General features: G+C 27.5%; 1 protein-coding gene and 1 long non-coding RNA gene across 2 annotated transcripts; one reads left to right on the top strand and one right to left on the bottom strand.

Moving 5' to 3' along the window:
- Positions 1-991: 991 nt before the first annotated feature.
- LOC135929969 (uncharacterized) lies at positions 992-1,513 on the top strand. The gene is made up of 2 exons (XR_010572683.1): positions 992-1,119; positions 1,158-1,513. It is a non-coding gene; the product is annotated as an uncharacterized LOC135929969 (long non-coding RNA).
- Positions 1,514-16,328: 14,815 nt separating this feature from the next.
- On the bottom strand, positions 16,329-20,680 carry LOC135930307 (protein unc-93 homolog A-like). Its single transcript, XM_065467089.1, has 4 exons — positions 19,837-20,680; positions 19,197-19,336; positions 16,814-17,087; positions 16,329-16,531 (listed from the first exon to the last, which is right to left on the bottom strand). The coding sequence occupies exons 1-4, from the start codon at positions 20,678-20,680 to the stop codon at positions 16,329-16,331; spliced, it is 1,461 nt and encodes a 486-aa protein (XP_065323161.1).
- Between the last annotated feature and the right edge of the window lie 7,051 nt (positions 20,681-27,731).

The following is a 27,731-nucleotide window of genomic DNA, read 5'->3' as shown; positions in this document are numbered from 1 at the left end:
TACCTTAACACCCTCTAAGAATTTTGAACAGTAAAGTCACATAAAAATGATCTAATCATAGGAAAATTAGTTACGCCCATGATTTAACAATTTAAGGCGGAAATGAGAATCCTTGGAATAGAGACATACCTTATTTAACTTATAGTCCAACTAATCACTTTTTTAAACCGGGCATAATATAAGGTCATTGATTCCATTGGATATTTTTGACTTCTAAATCATTTGTGACAAACTGAGGCCTTGTAGTGTGTGTGGGAGGGTTGGGGGGGGGTAAAAGGGTGGTGGGTATTATCCTGCTGAAATATTAAAATAGCATCTTTTTTGGTTATTAATATAAATTTATATAAAATTCTTAATAAAACACTTATGTAGAATTTTGAAGGCCCTTTTAAAAAGTCACATATTTAAAGCATTCCTTTAGCCTTCATATCACAAAAATTATGTGTATTCAAGCTCAAATTTGCTATCACAGAATTATCTGCATCCATTTAGAATAATCCCAAGATTAATCTTTGCCACATTTTAGTCCTTTATTTTTGCTTTTGCTGGAATGTCAACATGGGCGTTTTCTTTAACATCAAAATGGCAGAATTAGATAAAGATTTTTAATGACAGAATTTGATAAAGATTTTTAAAATATTAAATACATCTTATAAAATAAAACTATAAAATAAATTTTTCAATTTCAAGCATTAATAATAAAAGGATTTATTTTGAGCAATGAAAATTTCATATGAATGTAATAGAATTAGTATACATTTAATATTTATTTTCCATCAATAAATTTTTCGAAAAATATTAAATTTCGTTGGGATTTATTTTTCTTCTACCAGAAATTGTAACTTAAAGATTTTGGATCTACAAGAATAGTTTCAAGACTAATCATCAATATTCCAAAAAATGTCATATGGATCCCATCTTTCTGAAATCTTAAAATTTTGGTTATTGTTATTCAAAGGAGTTGGATAACCGCACATTCATTAAATCTAAATGTAACTTTAAATATTTTATGCACTAACAATAGCAAACGATAATATTGCGTATCAAAACGAAAGAAACCTTTAAATTTGAAAGTTCGTAAATTTAAGTTAGTAGCGATCAATATGAATTAATGTTAAAGTAACTTTTAGTTATTTATATTCTTTACGATATATTAGGGACATCAGTCATTCCTTTAAATCCATTCACGATCCCGTTGCAAGCCATAAAAATAATCAAAATAGCTCCAAATCTTTGCAAAAATAATAAAATTACTCCAAAATGTAAACCGTGCGAAACAATAGCTCTCTGTGAACCTCCTAGCGCAGAAGTATTCTGTACTCCTGATCCTTGTGGAGGCCTTTGTAACGCTTTTTACAGATCAGCCGAAACCAATAAGCCTATAAGATGCATTCCTTTCCTTTAATTAACTATTCATTAATGCTGTAATTTTTCATAAAATATTTATTTTTGCCATTTCTTATAATGCGTAATATATTTATCATGTTATTAATAATAAATATGTTTTTTAGTTTGTTAGATAATAATATATCTCAATTTAAAATGTTAGATAGCTGGTTCATATAAGACATTTTAACTTGATAACACAAAAAATTTTTTTAACAATATTATATTAATTTGAATTGAATAAACAATATAATAATAGTAAAGGGTAATGATGGTTGCCATGTCTACTGACTATTAATATTATTACAATTTTTTTTAAAATTGAAATCTACCACACAATTGAGCTACTACCTACTACCATTTTTGAAACTACTGATATATACCACAAAATCTTTTATTTAAAAAAAATATAATAACTGGTATTAAAATCCTCCTAACTTTTATTCTTTTTTCATTTTTGGGTTGGTTTTATTTATCGATAGGAACAATTGATCGTGATGTTTAGTTTTATGAAGTAAATCTTTGGATTCTATTATTGGTTATAATAACCGATTCCGTGAGATTACTATGAACATATGTCCAATTCTAGCTTTACTCATTGATGGGGGAGGGGGGTAGACAAAAATTTTGGAGGAAGAGTTAAAAAAAAATTTTCAACACCATAGAAAGAATATCTGTGAGTTAATTGAAAACAAAATTGAAATATAAGTTTTTATTTGAAAAATAACCATATATAAAAATATACAAAAAATATAATTATGATCAAATATATCTATAAAATTAGATGGAAGATGATTATTGACTTATAACTAGAAAGAAATATTATATAACGTTGATAGAGTTTAATTGTGCTTGTATAATAATTGTTATGGATGCAATCATAAAATATATGTAATTAAGGAAATATTTATATATATATTTATATTACAGTGATATTATGGAAAATAATTAATATAAAGTATTAACAATATAATTTTGGTTGAGATGTATTTTTAAATTCTTTGGAAACATTTCTAAAATTATTAGTTTCTATTTTTTTCCCTATTAACAATATAATTTTGGTTGAGATGTATTTTTAAATTCTTTGGAAACATTCTAAAATTATTAGTTTCTATTTTTTTCCCATTTCTACTAAATTCAAGTTACTCATTCTTATATTTAATAATTCTCTTTAATAACGAAAAAGTTTACTCACAACTCGTAGTGGTTTGGAAATGCATTTTTAGAGGTACAGAAATCTGACAAAATCTGATGTAACACAATATAATTATCTCAATTTCAATTACTAATCACTCTTCAGTATTATTGTTTATAAAGGTTTTCATTTTTTATGTCTATAAAATTAAAATTGTCATCTTGATTTAAATTTTTTTTTAAATTAGTTAATTGGTTTTTTATTTAAAAAATTACAAATCTTTTAGTCTTTGAATGCTCTTCTTCTATGTATTCTGCAATTATAATATAATGTTTTTCAAGGCCATTTTATTTAAGAACTTTCTTCTTGTAAAATTTTAGTATAGGTTGATTCACCATTGTTTAAGTTATGGATCTTACAAGGAAGGTAAGATCCTATTCGTATTTATAAGACTTAGACTTTAAAGTAAATCTTTTTTCATTATTAGTAACAGTCTTTTTGAGTGATGTTACATTGGCATATTTGGTAATACCTGATTTTAATCTGTAAAATATTTGCAATACTAAATAATCCAACCACTCCATTTTTTTTTGAAAGCTCTGGCTTATTTTCCTTATTCTGGATCTTGGCAACATGGTCCTTTTTACCTTCATCCACCAAATTAGCTATATTTACATTTTCTCCTTGTTCCTCTTAGCCTATAAATTAAATTTCTCCTTTTAACTGACAAAGGTTAAGAAAACAGATAAAAAAAAATTTGCTACAAAAATCTCCCAAAATCGAATAATTTTGCTTAGCAACCCTGATGATGAATAGTATTGAACATTAATTTTTATCTGTTTTATTGAAATATTAGATAGCATCATAATTTTATCCTTATATACAATATAATATGTTGTTTTTGATTGGTATCTGTGGTCAATTAGGTATTTGAGGATATCATTAAATAGTTCTGGGTTCGAATCCAGTAAGGACCAGATTCTTTCTGAAAACAACTAGGTAGATCCGTGCTCTGATGGAGGATATGGAAAATATTGGAGGCCACCGTGTGATCCCTTTAACATAAAAATAATAGAAAATAAATGGATCCTATTGCATTTTATTATAACTTGGTCATTATTTAACAAATTATTATATGACAACCAACGATATATATAATTACCCAATGATCATCATGTAAATAATATAAGTATCGAAAACGCCGCCGTTTAAGAAAATCACGCCAGCGCGCATGGCCGGCTCAGAAATCTCTTTCATATTTCATACCTTTTTATTCTAATAATTGGTCATCATCACTATTGTAATTTCTTAGTGTCAATCAGGATTTTGATGAATTTTTATTTTCGACTATTTTAAAATCATAATTATATTGACTTCATTATAGAATTCAATCAATCTAAAATTTGAAAAGTTACCATAATTTTACATATTTTTAAAATGGATGCATCTACATTTAATAATTCTATAAATAATTTTAGTATCCTAACTCTGGATAATATAGTCTGGAAATTTTTTTGCAAAAGAATTAGAGAAATTATTACTGCTCTAAGATATAAAACTGCAGAGGTTGAAATTGAATTCGAGGAAGATCAAAAAAATATCTAAGTAAAATAAATTTAACATCAGACATGTTAGATCGCTGGTAGAAGAACGATTAGCATTCTCAAAATTTAAAGAAACTGTCGAATTTCTTTCAGTACAAAAAGGGCCTACTTTAAACTTGGCGTTACTTTTTAGAAGTGAAATTAATACAAATTTAATAGTAAATGATAGTGTCACTTAAGGAAAATATGCTAAAAAAAACTTGCGTTACGATTTTCGGTGTGTAATCTGCAAGTAATAATATATAAGTATATTCTTTTATTTTTTAATTTAAAATTATCTAGGTATTGGCTTCTCTTTTAGATCCAAAATTTCAAAAATTGACAATTGTGTCAAAGTATTTAATATAGCGCTTCAGAATTTATAATAAAACATCTTAAACTTATAGAGAATGATGATAATCAGGTAGTAATTATAGCTAATGAGGATCAAGATGAATTATTAAATTTAAAAAATTGGCAAATAAACATTCAACAAATACAAATTATGATTCCAAGTTAGGTGACTTAGAACAATAATGCCACAGTTTTTTTGGAAAACGGTATTCACAAGATGTGGAGGTTCTAAATTTGGAGAGAAAAGAAGAGTAAACTTCCCAATCTTTCCAGACTCTCCAAAAAATTCTTTGCATTCGGGTAGCACACCTAGTGAAAGAGTTTTCTCTACTGCTGGATTGACGTTAAATTCAAGGGGATTATTATTATCCCGAATATTTAAATAAAATAATTTTTATACATGATAATTGTAAAATTACGAAATTTGGATTTATAATGAGTTTTCTATTATATAAATATTAAAAAATATGCCGAGATATCTGTAGAGTAATGTATATTCGTATTTTTAAAAAATAATAAGCAATTAAAAAAAATTATGTTATAAAAATTTATAACTGCGCCGATTTAAGCCGATTTTGTTGACGGCAGCTAAAAATCGGCTCGCCGCCGGCCGTTAATAGGATTTTTTACGATAGTTTGTCGGCGCACAGGTCTAAGTATTACATTTGGATTTAAGTTTTTCTTTTTATATAATTAGAAAATATATATTTAAAAAAAATACATATTAAACTACCATAAATATCGAATATTTGAAATTTAAAATATGTAGAAAATAATAAGCAATGATTTTTATAAAAATTTAGAGATACTTTTTGTATTTATGTATAAACTGAAATTCATAATGTATCTTTTGAATTTAATATAAAATAGCGACGATAGGAATTAATAAAATATCTAATTTATTACCCTTTTTCTATAAAGATCTACCAGAATTCAGCTGAAATAAGGAATATAATCGCTGCCAAAAAAACATCAATGATAATAATGATATTTATGCAATATGTTCGTATCAATAAGTGCTAATAACCGAAATAGTAGGTATACTTTTATCTTAAAGATATCGATGAAATTAATATGGTGATTAGAATTCCATAGAATCTTTTATACAATAAAAACCGTGTTGACCAGAATTTTATAGAATAGAAAGAAATGAAAGTGATACCTTACAAAATTAGTAATCACTTAAAATATTTCTATTTTATATGTCGTTTTATAGGCTCATAGCTAAGGGAGTGAGGGATATAAAAAATTTGGAGATTGTGAATTGCAAGCATTATTTGAATTCGCTGATATCTATTTTAAAGACCATTTAGGATCAATGGGATAAATTTTAGAATTTTATCTTCAAGTCGTTTCGCTAAGCTCCCTCACTCCCCCTATCCCCCGCCAAAATTCCTGGCTACACGCCTTCCGTTATAATACAAAAATTGACGATAGATTATAGAACAAATTTTACCTTTTTACATAAAAAGATTGTTAATTAAAAGTGTCTATGATGTTTTTCTCTCCATTTATATATAATTTAACGCCCTCCATATCCCATTTTGTCGGGATTTATGTCTATATATTTATATCTTCTACTAATAATAATTATATTACACGTGTATTTGAGAATCCTACTCAAATCCTTTACCCTTATAAAATATTTTAAAAAATACTTAACTACAATTTAAAGGCTTTTTATCCTTTTAGATTTTCTTATCAAAAAAATTAGAAAAAATGATTTTTCTAAGTTTTCTTTCGATTTACTTTAAAATCATTTTCTGTATATTCAAAAACCATTGCAAAAATAAATATATATATTGATTTAGACAACCCTAACGTATCCATTCATTAAGTTTTGTTAAATAAATACAATTATATTTTAAAATATATTGTAACTGTGCTGTAATGGGGATTCCATTAATTATAATTTTATCTAAAAAGGGTTAAAAATCATAATAAATGTCCAGAAGTTTTATATAAATGCTTTACATGAAATATAATGCTTTTTTGTTTCTTTACATAAATTATAATTACGTCCAAAATGTATAATTTTTATTATTCATTTTCAATTAATAGAAATTGTGGATTCCAAAATGTATAATTTTTATTATTCATTTTCAATTAATAGAAATTGTGGATTCAAAAAACTATAAATACTTTAAGAAATTATTTAAATTTTCTACGTAAAATGATTGTTGACATTTCTAAAATATCTATTGATAGAGCTTCTAAGTCTAAATTATTTAAAATCTATATTTTTTTTAATAAAGTTTTTTTTTTGATATAATGATAAATATATAAATTTTAATGTTTTAAATTTATTATTAAATAAATATAGAAAAGAATTACAATCGAATATGAAATATTTCAGCGCAATTTTAATAGGTAGCAATAAGTGTTTATGCCATAATAAAATTTTAATCAAACTTTATTTAATTTTAGCTTCGCAAATGTATATTTTATCAGTAGCTCTGGGTCTAAACCCAACAGGTAAATATATTGATATATTTAAATTTTTCCTATTTTTTTGTTGACTTATTTTATTTAAAATAATATTTTAAGTTTCGGTTTTGTGATCTAGTAAAATGATAACTTTTCCTTCAGTCTAAAAATGATATTTCATTTTATCCAAAAATATCTTTTTCTTAATATTCCCATCTTTCATTAGAGACTGCATTTTAGTGTAGTTCAAAACCTCGAATTTGCTTATTTTACGTTAAAATATATAAAGGTTTCGAAATTTGCCCAGAATAGGGCTAATTTTTTCAATCTTTTGGATAAAAGCTTAATTATATTTTTCTATCTTAATTTACCCATTTCAACCGGCGAAATCGTGGTTTTTAACAATAGTGTTATCTTCTATTCATTTTAAGACTACATTAAATCTGGATGAAGTGCCTTTTATTTAAAATATCATTACTCACGAAATTGCGATCTTTTTATTTCACTTATTAAAGCACCTTGATGTATTATATTTAAGCATATGCCTAAGTTATTAGGGGGGCAAGTGAATTGACTTCCCTCTCACCCTCTATCTTCTACCAAAATCCATAAAATATATCTACGTACAATAATTTTAAAAAAAAATAAATATAAGTTAATAATCTCTATAAAATAATGACCATTTTCATAAAAAATTATATAATTTTAAGAAACATTTTATCTAAACTTAAATGGCTCAATTTGAGTCGATTTTTAAAAACTGCATATTATAGTATATTGCCTAGCCTAAGATTTCGCTAATAGATGTCCAAATTTTTGTGCCAGCTATGAGCAAAATCTTCAGGCTTGCATAATATTTTTATAGATAAAATATGAGTTAGCCGTTTCTAGAAAAGTTCAAATCTAGACTTTTGACACACAACTAGACAACAGCCAGGACAAATTCAGACCTAAACCCTCTAATAAATATTTTGGGCTCGATCTTATATTTCAACCAATGGCAAATGTTCCTTTTTAAACTCAAGGACAAAGTAAATTAGATGATCTCATTTGATAGATTTTATTTGTGGATCATTTTTGAATTTGAGGAATATGGAAGTAGGGGGGGGGGGGATACTATTCTACTCTTGAAATGCCATCTGTTATAATTTTTAATATAAATCTATACAAACCCTTTAACAAAACACTTGTTAGGAATTGAGTGTCTTTCAAAACAGTTACATCTAAATGCTTCCCCTATAAGTCATATAAAATAATTTACATTTGTATATTCGAGCTTAAATCTGCTAACATCATTGCAAATTTTCTGCATCCATTTAGCTTGATCTCAAGATTAATCCTTTCCCCATTGAGTCTTTTTAGCTGGTCTGTCGACATCGACTCATTTTTTTACAAAAGAGTTAGATAAATATTTTAAGATATGAAATATATAAAATTTAATAAATCCTAGAGGGCGAAAACGTTCTGCATCACGTAATTCGAATATAATATATTAGAAACTAAAACAGATCCATATTTATTCATAATTATATTTCTCTATCCATTAAAAAAAATATAAAGATTATAAATAATAATTATGCAGATTCATATATTCTTCATTCCCACAGGTCCATTCTTTGTTCCTCCCAGCTGACATCTTCTCCAATTAATCCAATATCTTCACTACAAATCTCCAACAAAGAACTTTTATTGACAATAACCCATGTGGTGTTTTCGTTTTCTTCCCATCCACCAGGAAAGACTAATTCCCCTGTCAGAAAATAACTGACATTTGATGTATTATATTAAATTTATTCCTTCTTTTCTTCAACAGCTACAACACGCCCACCCTTCACAAGCCCAGCGTCCCTCTCTCTGCGGTGGTGTTGTATTGAATCACCTTTTTGAATTGTATCGAGACGCCTTGAAGACGTTCAGGGAATTAATCGAATCGTCTTCCCTTATGATGGTTTATAATATAATATCTCCGATACATTTCAATATATAATCGCGAAAACACATATTATTAATAATGACATGTACATTGGGGTATCTGCATTTATAATCAATGGAACATTAATATGGACAATGTAATATCAGCCAAACATAATAATTCAATCATTTTAGGACATTTGGGAAATATGAGCTATAATATACATTATTTGGGTATGATTCATGGTAATTAAGAAATAATGATTTTACATATAATAATGTAATGTGAACACATGGTCTATGTGTGAAATGCAATTTCAACACATGTAAATTTCCTTCTGTCATGTGAAAAAAACATAGCTACATTTTTATAAATATCTCCTAAAATGAATAGAAAAATCCATCTTTAAGGATTAAAAATAATTGCGAAACTTTGCCAAACAAAGATTTTAAATAAAATTACAAAACATATGCATAGAAATAAATTTAATTTTATAGGGAGGGAAAATATATAATGTGTAGAAAATACAATATTTTCCATCTAGGAATTACTCAGTATCCTAAGAAAAATATACCATTTCTACCTAACTCTGCCATCACAATTAGCACAAATTCACAAAAATGTAGAATGCAAAGTAACAAAAATTGAGAATATAATTGGCTATATGGTATATATGTAAAGAATTTTTAATATACCTTCACAATATAAAATAATTTAAGTCTTTTTTATTAAAAAAAATGTTCATAAAATAAATAGTAAAATGTGATGTACTATAAAATTATTACAAAGATAAAAAAATGTCATATGTAGCATAAATGTACTATAAAATTATTAGAAAGATAAAAAAAATGTAATATGTAGCATAAATTTACAAAAAAAATTTACACAAAAAGAAACCTTCTCCAGTATGCAAACTAAACAATATTCCCACCTCAAGGCATACCCATCAACACGGGCTGACCTTATCTGTAAAAATATTTTCCCTTCACATCATTGCATACCATAAAAATAATATAATAATTTCAAATATAACTTTTTATAAAATTTTATAATTTAAAAAAAAAATATATATATATTAAATATAAAGATTTCATAATTTGGAAAAAAAATATTATACATCATCTAATATATCATATAAATTCCTACCCAATTTATATATATACCAAATGCAGACACTAAATCAAAATAACTATCCAATCCACATCTAACATTATAGATATTATTCTGACTTCATCATACTTCAATTCCTTTAAATTATCATTCATAATTAAACATATCATATATGTAATTCACATTACATTCTATTTCATAAAAATGGTTAATTACTTCAAAATAAACAACATTAACTCACCCTCAATGGATCACTTAATGATATATCAACTTTAATTGAAACTAAATTACAAATACAATATATTAACATTAATTAATAATAAATGATATCCCTTAATAACATATCAACCTTAATTGAAACTAAATTACAAATACAATATATTAACATTAATTAATAATAAATGATCCCACACATGTCCATCCCTTTAAAAACCCAAAATGCATAATTATATAATACACACTTTATTAAGTCTATTTCCATATATATTTTCCTAAATTTCAAATATTTAAATATTTAGCAATCCTTTCTGTCCTGCTGATCTTGAGGTCTTAGCTTCCTATGACGGAATACCTATAACACCATTCAATGAGTCTTAAGGCGTATCAAATAATGATCAAAATTGGATGTACAATATACATCTAGACATATAATATACCAAATATAACTGTCTTAAATACTTGATCTTATTTCCATATTCCTGCCTAATACCCATTACATACTTTCTATCTTTACCTTTGTAAGCTAAATATATAAGTATAGAAACCCTTAAACTCACCCCTTAATCTCATTTACCCCTGTATAGTTTCTAGTACTTGTGTTGTGGTTTCACAGTAAAATTCAAAATTACATGAAAAAAAATGGTTATTACCTTTTTATAACAAATAACTCTTGAATCTCCAGGTTCTGTACCATCACTTTCTGATCCTTTACATTGCATTGTGTTCCGCATTAATCCCTAGATAAATCCTGTCGACGGCAACAATAAAACAGATCCATTATTCATAGGTGTTTTCGTTTTCTTCCCATCAACCAGGAAAGACTAATTCCCCTGTCAGAAAATAACTGACATTTGATGTATTATATTAAATTTATTCCTTCCTTTCTTCAACAGCTACAACAGAAACATTTAATATTTATTTTCCATCAATAAATTTTAAAAAAACTCAAATCTTGTGGGTTTGTAATTTTCTACTACTAAGAATTGTAACTTAATTATTTTTGGATCTACAAGAATAGTTTCATGATTAATTATCAATATTTCAAAATAGATTGTTATAAGGATCCTATTTATATGAAATCTTAGCGGGTCTTTTTATTCAAAGGAGTTGGATAACCACGCATTATTATGAAAAAAACTTAAAATATTTTAGTGATAATAGTACAATATGATTATGAAAAAAAAATGCTCGAATTATTTAACTTATCTGAAAATATGTAAAATTTGATCGAATGTTAAAGTAAAACTTATTTTGCTATTTTAAATATAATTATTTATTGATTTTTACGATATATAAAAGGAGAATAAGATTTGTGAATAAAAATAATCATCATTATTCTCACCATATATAATTTTATGTGTAAATATGGTTATTTAAATCCATTTATTGGGAATCTAATTTGATTTAGGGTATATTAGTAAATTTTCGGATTTTTATATTTTTTTTAAGAAATACCATGATACATATTAAATTTTTAATTATACTGTATTATCATTTATAATAAAGAAAGGATAGAAAAACACCTAATCAACACCACAAAATTAACTGATCCCGTTACAACTTCGTCGCTTACAGCCTCAATCCCAATTATAAGTTTGCCATCAACTATTCTTTTTAAGCCAACTAAACACCCTTTGCCAGCCATACATATACTCAAATTAGACCCATGGTTTTGCGAAAATAATGAAACTACTCCCGAATGCGAACCTTGTGAAACTGTAGCTTTTTGCGAGCCTTCTACCATAGATGTAATATGTACTCCGTATCCTTGCAGAGGCCTTTGTGGTGCTTTCTACAGGTCTATCCAAACTAATCAGCCTTTAAGTTGCATTCCTTAATTAATAATATATAAGCTGTAATTATTATGAAATATTAATGTATTTTGACAATTTTTTTTTATAATGTGTAATATATTTATAGTGTGTTTAACAATAAATATTTTTTTATTTTAGAATGCGATAACATACATTTCGATTTAAAATAATAGACAAATGGTTCATATATTAGATTTTAATAGATACAAATACAATGATCATAAGATCAATTCAACAAGATACAATAATAACATTCATTTAAAGTTCAACAATATAATATAACCATATAAACATCATTCTCAATCTTAATCGAATAACATTATACGCTTGGAATAAAAGAAAAGAATGGCGGAAAAAGGAATAAAATTCATATCATCAATTACATTTTGATTTGGGTTTTCTCCCTAGATAAGTAATTTGTCATTATAGTAACCAAATAATTTAATACTGCCAAATGTTGGTTGTGTAAAATATCAAACAAACGAAAGGGAAAGGTGGGGGGGGGGGGGTAGATCTTTCAATATTGATATCTGTAAAAATGTATTAGTAATTATTATTTCCTGTAATGATTTCAATCAAATATACAGGATATGAATTATAATAAATTGTATTTCATCAAACATAAAATTATTATGATAAATTATCTAAATAAATATAATTTTTGCCAAAACTCCAATACTTATATGTAACCTATCAAAGGATGGTTCTATGGGGAAATAAAACAATAAATTGGTTAAGAGGCTGATCAAATGTTCTTACGAAAAAGAGGGGGTTCATCTCTAACCCCCCTCCCCTCCCCTCCCCTCCTCCTTTTGATTCATTTTGCAAAAGATTAACTAATTGTCAGTTGCCTCTAGAACATGGACCATGTGTAAGCCTTGTAAATAGATGGTATTCGGAAGCTAAAAAATGTAAAATTTTTATTTATGGTGGATATGAAAGAAATTCTAACAATTTTAAGAGCAAGAAAAGTTGTACAAAAAAATATAAGCCTTAATAATACCAACGATTATTGATTCCGAAACAAATAGAAGTCCAAAGTCAATATTATATATTATAAACATAAATATACTTACTTAATATCCATTTAAACTTATAAAATGATACTTATAAAAAATAAATATTTGAAAATTACAATGATGCATCCTATTGAATGATTTGTAATTGTAATTCATAATGTATTCACTTGGTCTGAATTGAATCAATATTAAACTTTAAAATATTCAAGTTTTTCGGACTTGGCAAAATATTAAACAATAAAAAAGAAGGGTTCTCATTTATGTTCAATAATTTTATTAATATATACTTTTTTATTAATTAAAAACTACAAAAAGTTTAGAAAATTGTCTAATTCTTATAAGGAAGTTAATCTACACTCTCTGAAATGCATTTCCGGTCAAATCAGACTAAAATTTTAAATATTTTCTTCAGTAAATTATATAAAATTCAAAAATTCTGTTCTCCAGGGATTTCATATCCCTGACATATATATACTAACATTTTATCTAAAACAAAAATATCTATATTTGTTTACAAAGTTTTTTTTTAGGTTTCGAAAAATAAAATTGCTATTTGATCTTGAAAATTTTTTAATGAAAATTGCAAAATAAGATTTTATCAAAAATTATTTGGTATTCCTAGGCAAAATTTGATCTGTTTCTTCATCAATAAATTTTTTCAAACTCTGCTAAACCAGAAAGGGTATGTTCACCCCACGTCTATTGAATTTAAGAAAATATATAAAATATGGCGAAATTTAATCATAATTCAAGTCTAAAGAATATTTTCAAAATAATATATTTGAAATTGCATGCTCTAGTGTGGTTTTAAAGAGAAGAGAAGAGAACGGCGGATCCAATATTTTAGCTAAAAATATTATCCAAACCTAGAGATTTCGCTCATAGATGGTAAACCGGTTTAATTTATTAACGAAATCTCCAGACTTGCTTAATATTTTTTGGCTATAATTGGGCTGACCGTTTTTAAAAATCGAGACGTTTAACAACACTAACAACATCTCTTATATTGTGGCAGAAACTGGTTGATAACAATAAGATTCAAATGAGTTTGTTGCTAGATACTGTTTTTGCATAGGTATATTATTTTTGTTTTGACAGTTTGCAATTTAATCTTTGGCATCATTTTTATATATAGAAAGTAATGCTATAGAGTAAGGTCGATGAAAGAAACGTCGTCGACTAATATCGTTACATTTTTCGAGGTAAAAGAACGCCATGCATTACTTGTTGTAAAACATAACGAGTGAAGTGTAAAACGTTTCTTATTTTTAAGTAATGTTACAAAACGCTATTCGTTACCTTAAAAAAAATGGAAAATATATTTTTTTATTATTTTTAAATTTTATAAATAATTTAAGCCGAGTTTTTAATTCAATTATATTTTATTTATTACTCATTTTGTTGTTGAATTTTATGCAGTAAAGATTATTAATCTAATTACCATTGAATCAATCAGGTGTGTTAAATTTATATTCTCTAGCAATATAATTTATTTTATAAAGTAAATATCTCAATAGTACTCATTTCTTCAGGTGACGATGATTTAACTTTTCCCTGGCTATATCTAAGTGTAGAGTGGGTTGTATTTAAAATTGTTTAAACATGTCCAACAGCCCAAATCTAAAATAAACATATGATCATAAAAATATGCCTAGTGTTCAAACTAGTGATCTTCATTGGGTATGAATTTTCAAGCCCGGCCCTGTGTAGTATTGTAAAAACAATACCATCAAATTCAATACGGTATTGATTCTACAATGTAGTATTGTAAAAACAATACCATCTAAATTCAATATAAATTTTCTTAATTTTTTTTATTTGTACTGAAAAGCTCGACCTTAAATAAAAATTATTTTTCCGCCTAAGCCTCTTGCAAGAATTTTAAAATATATTTATTTATTTGACAAAATAAAATGATATATTTAAACCCGATAAAATTAGGCCCGACCCAGCCTGAGCGAAATTATTTCAAAAATAGGCGTTTCAAGTTGGACCGAGATATGCATATTACTAATTTAAGCTCTTATCTCATTTGCTGATCCATAATTATTTGAATTATGGAGATTTTTCATCAAGACGCAAGTAAAATTTTACATATAAATATTTCTTTTTTTCTCTTCTTTGTTGATTCTCTCCTTTTAGGAAGGTTTTTTTTTAAATACAGTAGTTGATAAAAAATTCCATCCGGTAATTCTTAAAAATAAAATAACAAATATTATTATATATATTTTTTTAATTAGCTTATAATTTTGATTTAAATTAAAACAATATTTTTGCCAAATTTGAAAAACAAAATCCTAAAAAAATTTAAATGCTTTCCTTTGATTTAAATTAAAACAATATTTTTGCCAAATTTGAAAAACTTTTGGAAGATATCTTTGATTATTGATTATTTTTGTTCAACCTAAAAAAATTTAAATGCTTTTCAATTATTGGGTTAAATAAATTTAAAAAATATTTTAAGCATAAGGGTTTTGATATTTGGGGTGAAAATAATTTTTAATTTTATTTTTAAATTTATAAATAGTCTTATATAAATTATTAAACATAAAATTAATTATATTTTGACAAAAACATTTTTAATTCGGGGAAAGTCACCAAACCCTCATAGATACCTTTAAATTTTCCAACCCATGGATACTAGTGAGATTAATAAATCTTTGCCGATAACCCAACAATATTTTACTTACACCAAGTTCCTATTTTCTTGTCTTAATATCTGGACATTGTAAAATTCATTGATTATCATTGCATTTTAATTCTGCACGCTAGTATAACGATGATCAAGTACCAGCAGCGAAGTAAACCCTATGATATAATAAGGGAGGACGGGATCGGAATGAACTCGCGTGGGTAGAATTTTACTCAAAAAGGCTTAAATAGTTCTAGAGAGTTGAACTAACTTAGTTCGTTAAAGAAACACATTAAATCTATACAAGCACCTAATATGACTCCTTTTTTTTAAGTCAAAGCTCAATATAATGTATAAGTAATTTAAACCATGGAACGCCTATCGATTTAAAATTTTAAATTATAAGTTAAAGTTCAATTTTGACTAAGAATATTTAATTCCTATAATTTTTATAAGATTTTGGCTTATATAGAAATTTGTCTAGGAAGAATATTAAATCAATAATAAAATGTTATCTTAATATTGGCAATTGCCTTAAAAATGAAAAAAATACACAAGAAAAAATAATTTTCTTTATTTATAAATAACGATATTTCTGCCAATAAGAAAATCAAATAATAAACCAAAAAAATGTTCCAAAAATATCTATTTAATTTTATTAAACAAATATCGAATTCGCAAATGAAATTAAGAAAAATAAATAAAGTGAAAAATAGTGTCAGATTCATATTTTTCTTTTAAGATCTTTTTTTGATAATGATCTCCAAAACGATGTAAGAAATGGTAGCCAATACTAATATAACTGTCAAGAAAATGAGTTTCGATTTGATGCATAAGACTTCGTGAAAGCTGAAACTCATTACAAATCCGACGGCTTCCCATAACCGGTGGTTGGCGAAGGCTGGTTCAGGATTCTTTTGAAATATTGAACTGTATAAACCTGAAATTTATTTTATTTTATATTAATAAATATAATTATTGATGTGGGTATAAATAAATTTTAATTATAAATTAGTAAAAATGGAAAATTAAAAGGGTAATTATATTACACCAAACCTCAAAATTTCCTCTTTCAACTAAAAGCGAATGTAGGCAACGAAACAACAATTTAGAAAAATAGTTTATATTTTATATACTGAGAATAATTTTATTCCTCGAAAAGTTTCTAAACATTTTCTTAAAATTTTCTTAAAATAGATAAATAATATTTATAAATATGCACCATTGATTTGTGGCTGAAAAATCCCATCGAATAATCCCCATAAGCCCGCAACGATGAACATTAGATAAAAATGATCAGCAAATGCTTGTCTGGAGAAAGCCAAAATGGGGAAAACAAAACAGGAATGGATTATGGCAGTCGTTAGAAACAACGACCAACGAGGTATTTTCTTGCTCAGATAACCCAAACTGGGGCCAACTATAGCGTTAATTACTCCGTATATCATCATCACGAAACCCAGGTATCTCATCCCGTAATAACAGGTTATGTAAGCCTTTGGTAGAAGATGGATAAGAAAATATAATAATAAATTTTGGATTTTGCCTTAAATATTTCCTCTGCTTCCTTTCTTTCATTTGCTTAAAATTTCTTCCCATATTTATACTAACTTATATTGTAAAATTAAATGTCATTAAAAACATGTTTTGGGGTTATATATATTTTATTTTATAATGATAGATAGTTATGACTGATAAGAATATGGACTCGAAAAAATTTGGAGGTTAAATCAATCAAGAAAAATCAGGTATTTTAAATTTTTTAAATATACCCGGGTCGGGCCGGGCTTAAAAAAATTTTTTTTTAATATATCCGGGCCGGGTTTAAGATTGTTAAACCCGGGCCGGGCCGGGCCTTGATATTTTTTATAAAAATTTTTACATTATGAGTTAATGGTTATAAGATTATATTATTATATAGTTATGATTAATATAATATTGGGTGATGGTTAACACACCTAACACCCACAGATCGATCTAATTATTAATTTCCTGCAAATTTATTCAAAGTATTAATATATTTTTTTATAATTCATATCTAAATTTTTACAACATATTTTACCAAAACAATCAAATAAAGGAATATCTTAAATAAGCCCCAATATTCAAGTATTAATAATATATTTTTTATAATTCATATCTAAATTTTTAGAATATTTACCAAAACAATCAAATAAAGGAATATCATGGCACAAAATACTAATGATATAATTAATAAAATTAAAAATAATAATTATTCTTTTAGAAATACAAATAATAATTTAAAATCTGAAATATGGGCTAAATTTAACATCATCATAGATGAAAATAAAAAAAAACATTGGCTACGTACAATGTAAGAATTGTTCAAGTATATTATCTTATAATTATAAACATGGTACATCAATCTAAAAAGACATAAATGTGATGGTAAATCCATGAAAATTAATAATTAATTTTTACACCTGAAAAACCAACCTATAAATGTAATATAAAATATTTAAAAATTATAAAATAAATTATATTAATATTGTGCAATTAGATTTTTCAAAATACTATTTATTATACATGCATTTTTTTAAATAGCGATTTATTTTTATTTTATAAATTAAATAGTAAATTAAATAAAATATATAATATTCTCAAAATATTTTCCATTTTTATAAATTAAATATTAGTTTTATTTTTTTTAAATGCAATATAAAATATAGTATATGCTCAAAATATTATTACCATTTTTATGAATATTAGTTTTATTTTTATAAATGCAAAAAATATAGTATATGCTCAAAATATCCATTTTTATAAATAACAGTTTTATAATTTTTATAAATTCAATATAATATTCTCAAAATATTAGCTTTTTTCATGTATTTTTTAAATAATAAGCGATAATACTCGCTGAAAAATATGGTAAAATACCTTATAGGTGAATTTTTGTATATACCAGGTCAAATATAATTTTAAAAAATTCCGAGCCGGGCCGGGCCGTAAAAAATTTTTTTAAAAAATATCCGGGCCAGGCCGGGCCTAAAAAATTTAAAACCGGGCCGGGCCGTGCAAATGGTGCCTCTGCAGAAACAAAAATTTATGGTAAATTTTATATAACAAATCCTAAAATTTTATTATTAATTTTTTTTCTAAATTTAATTTCAGATTGAATAACCCGCTCATTTTTATATTTTCGTGTCGTAAACTTGTTTATATAAATCATGATTATTATATACATATAAAATTCTCAAGCTAAAAAAAATAATATAATAAATAATATGCTAATTATTCATTAAAAATAGTATTTTACATTCGTAAAATCAAAAAATAATCAGTGGAAAATTGAAACTAATTATCATTTATTTGATATTTCAAGTGCTATGATTTGTGAGACTTATTATATGCATATATAATATATTATTATACTAAGGCTTATTTACCCTTTTCTTAACATCGTATCATATCTATAATTAAAACTAGATTTATTTTTTTTCTTTTAATCTTTTTAAATACGTTAATTTTAAAACCTATTAATATGATTTAGTCGGTAAAAAGGACATTGATATAAATTATCAAATAACACTTAAAAATAGAAATTTCCTTATAAATAATATGATTATGTTATGTGATCCTACTTTCGTATAATCTGCCGACAAAATTCCTGTCTGCAATCCGCTATATATTGAAAGAGGAATCAAGCATATTTGCATCGGATCTAAGGTTTGATTTAGAGTGGCAAAACACATTGACCAAATAGAAATCCTTTTCTTAACACCTTTTGGTTACAACTAAATTATTAAAATTCTTGAGTTATATATTAATATAAGGCTTTTCTTCTCCGTAGCCAATGACAAAGGGAAATTCTCCTTCGATAATTTGTCTTAATAAATTTAATTTTAAGCTAAAATACCCCACCACCCCCTGTTCTGCCCACTTTCCCCAAAAATGTCTATAAACAAGAATTTGAGAGAAAAATGAGTAAAAGTTCATTTTTATTTTAAAAAAGTGAACAAAATTATTTTTATAAAAAACTAACATAGGTCCAATATAATTAAATGGGAAAACCCTAGGTAATAATTGCACCACACCACCCCCCTTAGAAAAATTCTGGTAACCCCTAATTTGCTTTAAACATTTCTCTCTCATTATGATCTCTATGTATAATTTTTAAAAATGATTCCAAAAGTCATTGCTATGTATTCTAATATAGCAAAAGAGAGCGTTAATAATAAATCTATGAACTTACTCAAAAAATTTTTTTTTTAAAATAAATACTCTCATTATTGTCATCTTTGATGGATTGCCTTGGTAGATTATCTAAGAAAATTATTACTACCAAAAGAGCCGAAAGGGATAGGGCTGTATAAATAGCGTACAGTGTGTATATTTTACCCGGAGAATATTTAATATGAAAATTCTGTGTCCCATTACTTGAACAAAAGGCCGAACCACAGTAGATAGAATCGTTTGAAATCGTCTTTCCAAACGATTTAATCACAATAATGTTACTGAGTGTAAGTGAAGAAATTAACTGACCAAATAAGGATCCGATCTCGTAGAATGCAAAAAATATGCCAAACAGGAATGGTGCTATATTAGCCTCTTGCTTATTATTTTCAACAATTGTTCCCGTAATTTTATTAGTCATAGAAGAGTTAAAAGATTTAGAAGGAACTGGCAAGGATAGAAGAATGTGTTTTTCTTTTAGGGTTGAGCGACACTGACAAAGATTTTTGCTCAAAGCAGTTATATAAACCGATTGAGATGTCCATAGTGGACCAGCAGCGAGACCCAAAAGAATTGAAGTAGGGTAAAGAGTATACCAGGCAGGTTTAAAATTAGCGGCGATAAAACTTGTATACATAATAATACATATGACGAGTGTCCATTTAATAGTTAGGTAGGAAATTAGTAGTTCTGGTAAAAATAGGCAAGACACTATAAAAAATCCGTATATTATGCTCAATGAATTGGAACCGAGTCCATTATAAGCATTTATGCTTGTTTGAAGTGTAGAAACAGCTTGAAATGCTGAGCATAGCAAGAAAAATGAAGAACTTAGAGCTACCAAATTTTTGTAAGATGTCCATTTTTGGGATTTTATATTGAGATCAGTCATATTCTTATCAGTTGGTGGGAGATGATAATTTTATACATTGATTTTTATTAATGCTAATAATAAGAATATGTCAATCTACATTCCATATTTCATCAATCATAGGTATAATAGAATAATTTTCGTGTATGGGTTATCTTTATGTTGAACATAATTTTATTATTATATTTAAAAAGTAATATACATTAATATTATAATTTAAAACAAAAATTGAATTTTAACGATAGCGAAAAAAAAATTATAATTATTAGGATAGATGATATTTAAACAAAAATACTTAAATTAAAAATAACTCACTATAATATTTTTTTAAGTTTATTATATCAGATTTCATTATATATTCAAAATTTAATTTTTCTTAATTCATTTTTTAAAAAAATTAAGATAAGAGACGGGGCTAAGGTCACTCTATATATTTTATACATTACAGGGAAATATAGTTAATTTTACACAATATTATATCCAAAAAGAAATGGTAATGTTTTTTTTCAATATCGCACAATTATTAAATAAATAATTAGCAATTTGTTCCATTACTCAATTTGTTTATATTTCGTTATAGAAATAATTTTATTTTGAAAATATATTACGAAAAATTATTCGTTTCTCAGCAAAATCAAACTAAAATCACGAATTAAACATCAACTCCCTCTGTCTTCAGACAATTACAGTATGCCGAAACTAACGTGATCCCTACCAGAGTTAAAGGTAATAATGACCATGCTCAACGCACCCATGAGATCAATCAAAGACTATGACACGGTGAAAACAACCTAGTAAGAGACCACGCTATCGGTGTCATGAGCAGGATAGTCTGCAAATATATTGATGAGGAGTTTAGCTCGTCTGGTCTTTCTCTACCCCTCATAACCAGGCCTAGATAGATATGGCAAGGTATAGAACGGATCTACTGGAATTTAAATGCCGAGGGCTGGACAGAGACAGATACGAGCTAAGGTTCTACGTAAATCGTAGAATGCGTGAGACATTGTGATCAATTCCAGCTAGAAGGGTTATGATATTAGCAATGGCCATACATTAAACTTGGCCAATCGAACATGCCAATGACGTTTTCTACTCTACTCTACTCTACTCAATACATAGATAGAGAAGATATTAAGTCGGTCCACGATCATCCTTTCTTCTAACTACAGAGGGGAAACAAACAAGAGATCGCATCAAAAAAACGTATGTAAAACATTTCTTGTGGTGCTCATAATAGACGGTCCAAAGGTGGGCACCACCACAATACTCAAAGGCCTTCAAGGCCAGTTTATACTCAAAGTCCCTTTTCAGGGTTAAATCCTGATATCCATAGTACTGAGGACATCAGGATGTGAGACAATGAACTACCTAACAATCCAAGGAGGACGAAGATCTCATTTCCCTAACTGGCTCTAACAGGTAAACATTTACCTGTGTAAACTGTGATAGGAGATCTTTTGGACTGAACAACTTAGACCATAGTCTCCCAAACAGCGGACTATCAATCTCATCATCCCGCTACGACCCTTGATGTCCAGAATGCCAGTTATGCACCTGAATCGAAGTTGTATCCAAAAATACAAGAATCGGGAATTGGCTAACCGATATTTCATCAAAACCATCTCCGACCATGTGGAGTAGCTCATCTAACAACGACCTTGACAGCAATTTATTGTATATGGTTTCTTCATTCGATTCAATTAACGACGGTGCTGGTTCTCCCCAGATGAATTCGATAGCTCTGCCCCTCCTAGATGATGTCTTCAACGATATTATCAACCCTAGGCATCTACTGGGCATCGTAGACTTTAACTTTAAGGAGTTCTCTTTGTTCAAGTTAGGTGAAAGTCCACTACAGTCCCCTTTCACGAAGCCTATAGCCAGACAAGATTTCAGGCCTAGGCTCGATGCTATCAAGATTCTTTGTCAAGATAAACGCTATTTTGATATCCTATTAACATTTGTTTTGCCAACAAATACACAATCGTTATAGAGCGACTCCTTATCGCTAACATACTAGATGCCTGGATGCTAACGTACTAAGAGATGATCAATAACAATTAAATATGCTTCCGTCTTTTAGAAATCAAATCAGTCATATAAGGTAATAGTGACTTATCGTAAGTATCGAAGACTTCCTGCATTGCCCGTTTAGGTTGAAGTCCATCTCACAGATGTCCCGTAACCTACAAAAGGTCTCCTTTACTCGCAAAATCGACATTCGCTCTGCCTTCTTATCGATACATCTCTCCTCTAGAATTTGTTAATTTTTCGGAGTTTACTTTCAGGGTTGGGGGGAAGGGATACCGTTACACTGTCCTGCCAATGAATGAATCACTTAGTCCTTCTGTTGTCATAAGACATATATGGCAAAACCACTCGAAGGGCTTCATACAAAGTCTATCTTGACGACATCCTGATTGTCAATGACCCCAAAGATGTTGGTTCACCCATGAGGCACACGCTAAATGAATGGGGAAAATCCACTTTCCTACCTACAAAAATTACCTATCTTATCATCCCAATAAGGACACCAATATTCGCTGACAACACAACTATTACCCGACTGGACCAAGCCTTCCACTTGCAATCCTACAAATATTTTTTATTAGCAGATCTAACTGCTCGTATTCTCAGCGTTCTTGGCCATAACAGGTATGTCATGTCTGTTGTATCCCTACTACGCCACTATGAAAGAACGACTTAGCACCGCCGTAGTTACCTATTTTACCAGCTACGATAACAATCGAAGCCCTCAAGGAACCTATTAAACTGCAATGGTACACCAATTACCCCCTTCCACGGAAGCCTCAGACCAACATATTGAACTATCATTTTGAGGTTAGGATAACTTATCCGAGTTTTAAGTACTACTCATGCTAGATGTCTCCTCATCGGCCATACAAACATCAACTTTAAAGAAATTTTAGCCATAGGTGTGGGAGCAATATAGGGGCTCTGGATAAGATTCCCTGCCAGCCATCTTCTACAGTCGCCTATTATGTCCTAAGATGAGGAGAATACAGGTCTCCATTCATTGAGATTATAATAACCTTAGATTCTCCGAAATATAGAACTAGTTTTCTTTACTGTTATTTCGCAGATTATTCCCTGGGTCCCTACCTACGAGAACCCGAGCCGTATAGAACTTCTTTCGGTGAATAAGCAGAGATGAACTGTTTAAAAATCCACTGCTAAAGGGATAAACTCATTCAGAAAAATTTCGCTCTCAGGGTTATTCGATTCCAACGACTACACGACAGCATTGTGTTCTGTAACAACACCCTCCCTACTGTCAAGTCTCTCTGAACTATTTGAGCATGCCAACAATAGTATCTGATAAGCAATCAATAATCAAAAATTCTCTCGAAGGGGCAATCACATATAGAAAGATTAATCCCCGCACATTATATAAATACTTGGCCATTATAATGTATTTTTCATTATCTTAATTTGTTTATATTTCGTTATTGAAATTATTTTATTTTACTTTGAAAATATATTACGAAATTTTTGAGTAAATACACTATAAAGGGAATGAAAAAACCAAGGCCAAGTCACCTACTAAAAATTCTATTTTCAAGTTTTTGGCCCCAAGCCAATTGGCTCACACAGAGGTCAAAATATTCAAATTTGGGGATAATATTTTCAAATTATGGGAGATTTTGCGGTGGAGCTCTGTGCTGTTGAAGAAAAAATTGCGAATATCTTCCGCTGACGGGGAGAGACTTGGAAACCCTGCTCACAAATAATGATATATCAGTTCACTAGGCCAATTTTTTTTCTTGATTATTTTTGGTTAGCGCTCTATACTCTCCCTCACATTAAAAATCTCCTTTAAAAATAATTCTTCTATAAATAAACATATAGTCTTGTTTAAAATTAATATATTTAATATTTCTATTGTTTATCTTTATTGCAATATAAGCCTCTGGTAAAATATTAAAAAAATTTAATAAAAAATAAAAGAATTGTGATTAATGTAGGTAATAATGATTATATTCGCTGTTAAATTGGTAATATCTCTAAAGATTTAAAATTCAAAAACTAATATTCGAGAAAATGCTAAAAAAAATTGTTTATAAGCGATAAGCGTAATAAGAATCTGTTGTGCCGGATATACAACCTGGTAAACAATTTAATAACCCTCTTGACTAAGTAATTTAGTTGACGATAAACATCATCTTTAGCGTAAATTTTGTTTAACGAACAAATGTTTTTTTCTTACTTAACACATCGTTTAGCACATTAATATTTTTGTTTCCATGTGGATCTCGCTATTTTTATGTGATTGGTTGTTTAAAAAGTACACGTAACGAAATTGAAATTGTATAAAAGAACGGGTTTATTATATATGGGATATAAATGCCTTTTTGATTAATTTGATTTTTTTATGTTAATTCAAATATTTTGAGTTTTTTCCTTTTAATCATTATTATTGTTATAATTTAATGGCAATTTTTTTATACTTCTGATTAAATTTATAATTAAAACTCGTAATTCCTCTGGATTCTTTTATATAAATAAATCGTGTTACTTTGCTTATTATTACTTAAATTTTCATCTTGTTCTAATTAACTTACCTATATATGGTCTTCTTGAATCCCGGAAAATAAACCCCCAGGAAAAAAAACCCCCGGAAAATAAACCCCCAGGAAAAAAAACCCCCTGAAAATAAATCCCCAGGAAAAAAAACCCCCGGAAAAAAATTCCCCAATAATTTTTTTTTCTTTTTTATAGAATTTACTTAAGACCGGTCTACTCTTCATAAAAAAATTCTTAAATAAGAAAAACTGATGTTTAAATTGGTACTGGGAAAAAATGCCTCAGTAAAATAACTATGTATTGTAAAAAAAATGAATTAAATTGTATATTGGGTGAATGTATATTTGTTTCTATTATAATAAATCACGAATTTATTTCAATATTCATCTTTTAAATATGCATGAATTAAGTTTCAATTTCTTTATATACTGGCTGCTAACAACCAATCAGGTTATATATAGATGTATTTCTAAAAATTGATTATCTGCTTAAATAAATTTGTATTTTAAAAAAAATACATTACGTTTTAAGTATCAATAGTAAATATAAATAACCCATCATATTGGGGGTAAATTTGGATGGTGCATCATATTCATAGGAGACACACCAACTCCAGCAAGATCCATGACAGTAGGAGGAGGTGGGGGTGGAGGAAGCATGAATGGTCTATAAGCAAAAATTTGATGAGGTCATAATATTTTTAACAAATTATTAACTTGCAATTGTATATATACCAATTCAATATAAATTATTGATAGAATATACTTAAATATGAGAGTGTATAAAAATAATCTCAAGGGGTTTTTTTTCCGGGGGTTTTATTTCCTGGGGGTTTTTTTCCGGGGGTTTTTTTCCGGGGGTTTTTTTCCGGGGGTTTTTTTCCAGGGGTTTTTTTTTCCTATTACCGGTCTTCTTGTTACATTTATACTAGATAAGGCAAAAAACTTTCAAATTGACTTATAATAGAATAAGGAATTTATTTTTAGATGCTCCTATTACTATCGAAGTCTTCCTATTTATGATGATCAAAACCATCCCTATTACCTTGAGATAGCGGGGTTCTCTAATAACTCAATCCGAGGGCTTATAAGTAGGGTACAAATCATCTTAATAAACCTGAGATATTTCATGGAAATGGGAATAAAGTACAATAACACAATTATATATTTAATTTAAGATAGCGACTTTACATTTGCGCCTTATTTCCAATTTTTTTCGATTAGATTATACTAGTGTTGTAAACGAACGCGTTCAAAATGAACCCGTTCGTGAACGAAGTTCGTTTTTTTGAAAAAAGGTGATGAACGGTGTTCCTTTTTTTTGACGAACTTTGAACGTGAACGCGTTCCTTTTCTTTGATGAACGCGTTCAATTTTACGTTCGTTATTTTAAAAACACTTTTTATTTTTATTTATCTGAAAAATTAATATTAATCCGCATTTTTTAACAAAAAAGTCTTATATTTTTATTTATTTAAAAAATTAATATTTAATCCAATTTTTTAACAAAAAAGTCTTATATTTTTTAATCAGCTGTTTTTACTTTTTCCTTTTTCATTGCAATTAACGTACCATAGTGCGAAGATAAGATTAAAGTTTATTAATTTGAATATTTTATATTTTAATTTAATAGATTAGCATTTGCATGGATATAAATATTTCATCATCAGATTCTGAAAATCAAAATTCAATATTAGATGAATTAGAATTACCATGGCCCAAATATCAAAAATATTTCACTGTTTTAAAATCAATTCCGAGATATCCTTTTTTTTGACGTGGAAGAAGAGGGCAGATTGGAGGATGATAACATAGCTCAATTTTTTGAAACAATGGATAAAACATTAAATGTTTTTAATAAATTCCCCCTTTTAAAAGAATTGTTTATCAAGTATAACACCGCAATCCCTTCATCTGCCCCTGTTGAGCGAGTTTTTAGTATAGCTAACGCTGTATTAACTGACAAGCGTTCATGCCTATCAGATGAAAATTTTGAAAAACAATTATTATTAAAAATTAATAAGAAAATTTTTTTATAAATTTATTTTTTTATCGCTCTATTAAATTGTATTTATAATTATATTATCAAAATAAAACTATTATTTTTTATCATGGCTAATATATTGTGTTGAAAAATATAAGGCATTTATTTATATTAAATTAAATTTTAAAAAAAATTTATCATAAAATTTTGAACGTATGAACGCGTTCATGAACTTAAACGCGTTCCTTTTCTTGAATTTGAACGTGAACGTGAACGCGTTCGATTTTTGTCAATGAACGTTGAACGCGAACGCGTTCGATTTTTTTAAAAATGTTTACAGCACTAGATTATACTTAATAGAAATCAACTGTATATATCTTATAGAGTATCCCATCTCGACAGGCTAAAGTGCACATTATGAAAAAAATAATTAAAATGTGATAACCATTAAGTTATGCAAGTAGGAATTATTTCTTGATTTTATCAAACATTTTTTTTATAATTTAAAAAATTATATTTCCCATATTTATTTAAAAGTCTA

Source organism: Gordionus sp. m RMFG-2023, chromosome 5 (assembly GCF_954871325.1).
Source record: "Gordionus sp. m RMFG-2023 chromosome 5, tfGorSpeb1-WG-v2, whole genome shotgun sequence".
NCBI classification, from domain to species: Eukaryota; Metazoa; Nematomorpha; class Gordioida; order Chordodea; family Parachordodidae; genus Gordionus; species Gordionus sp. m RMFG-2023.
Note: the sequence above shows the minus strand (reverse complement) of the source record. Positions and strands in the feature narration are given on the sequence as shown.

Coding starts and splice junctions, on each gene's coding strand:
- LOC135930307 (XM_065467089.1), bottom strand. CDS start 20,680: ATGACTGATCTCAATATAAAATCCCAAAAATGGACATCTTACAAAAAT. Junction 17,088..19,196: donor TGTCGGCAGATTATACGAAA/GTAGGATCACAT, acceptor CTTCTACCAAAG/GCTTACATAACCTGTTATTA. Junction 16,532..16,813: donor TTTTCAGCCACAAATCAATG/GTGCATATTTAT, acceptor AATAAATTTCAG/GTTTATACAGTTCAATATTT.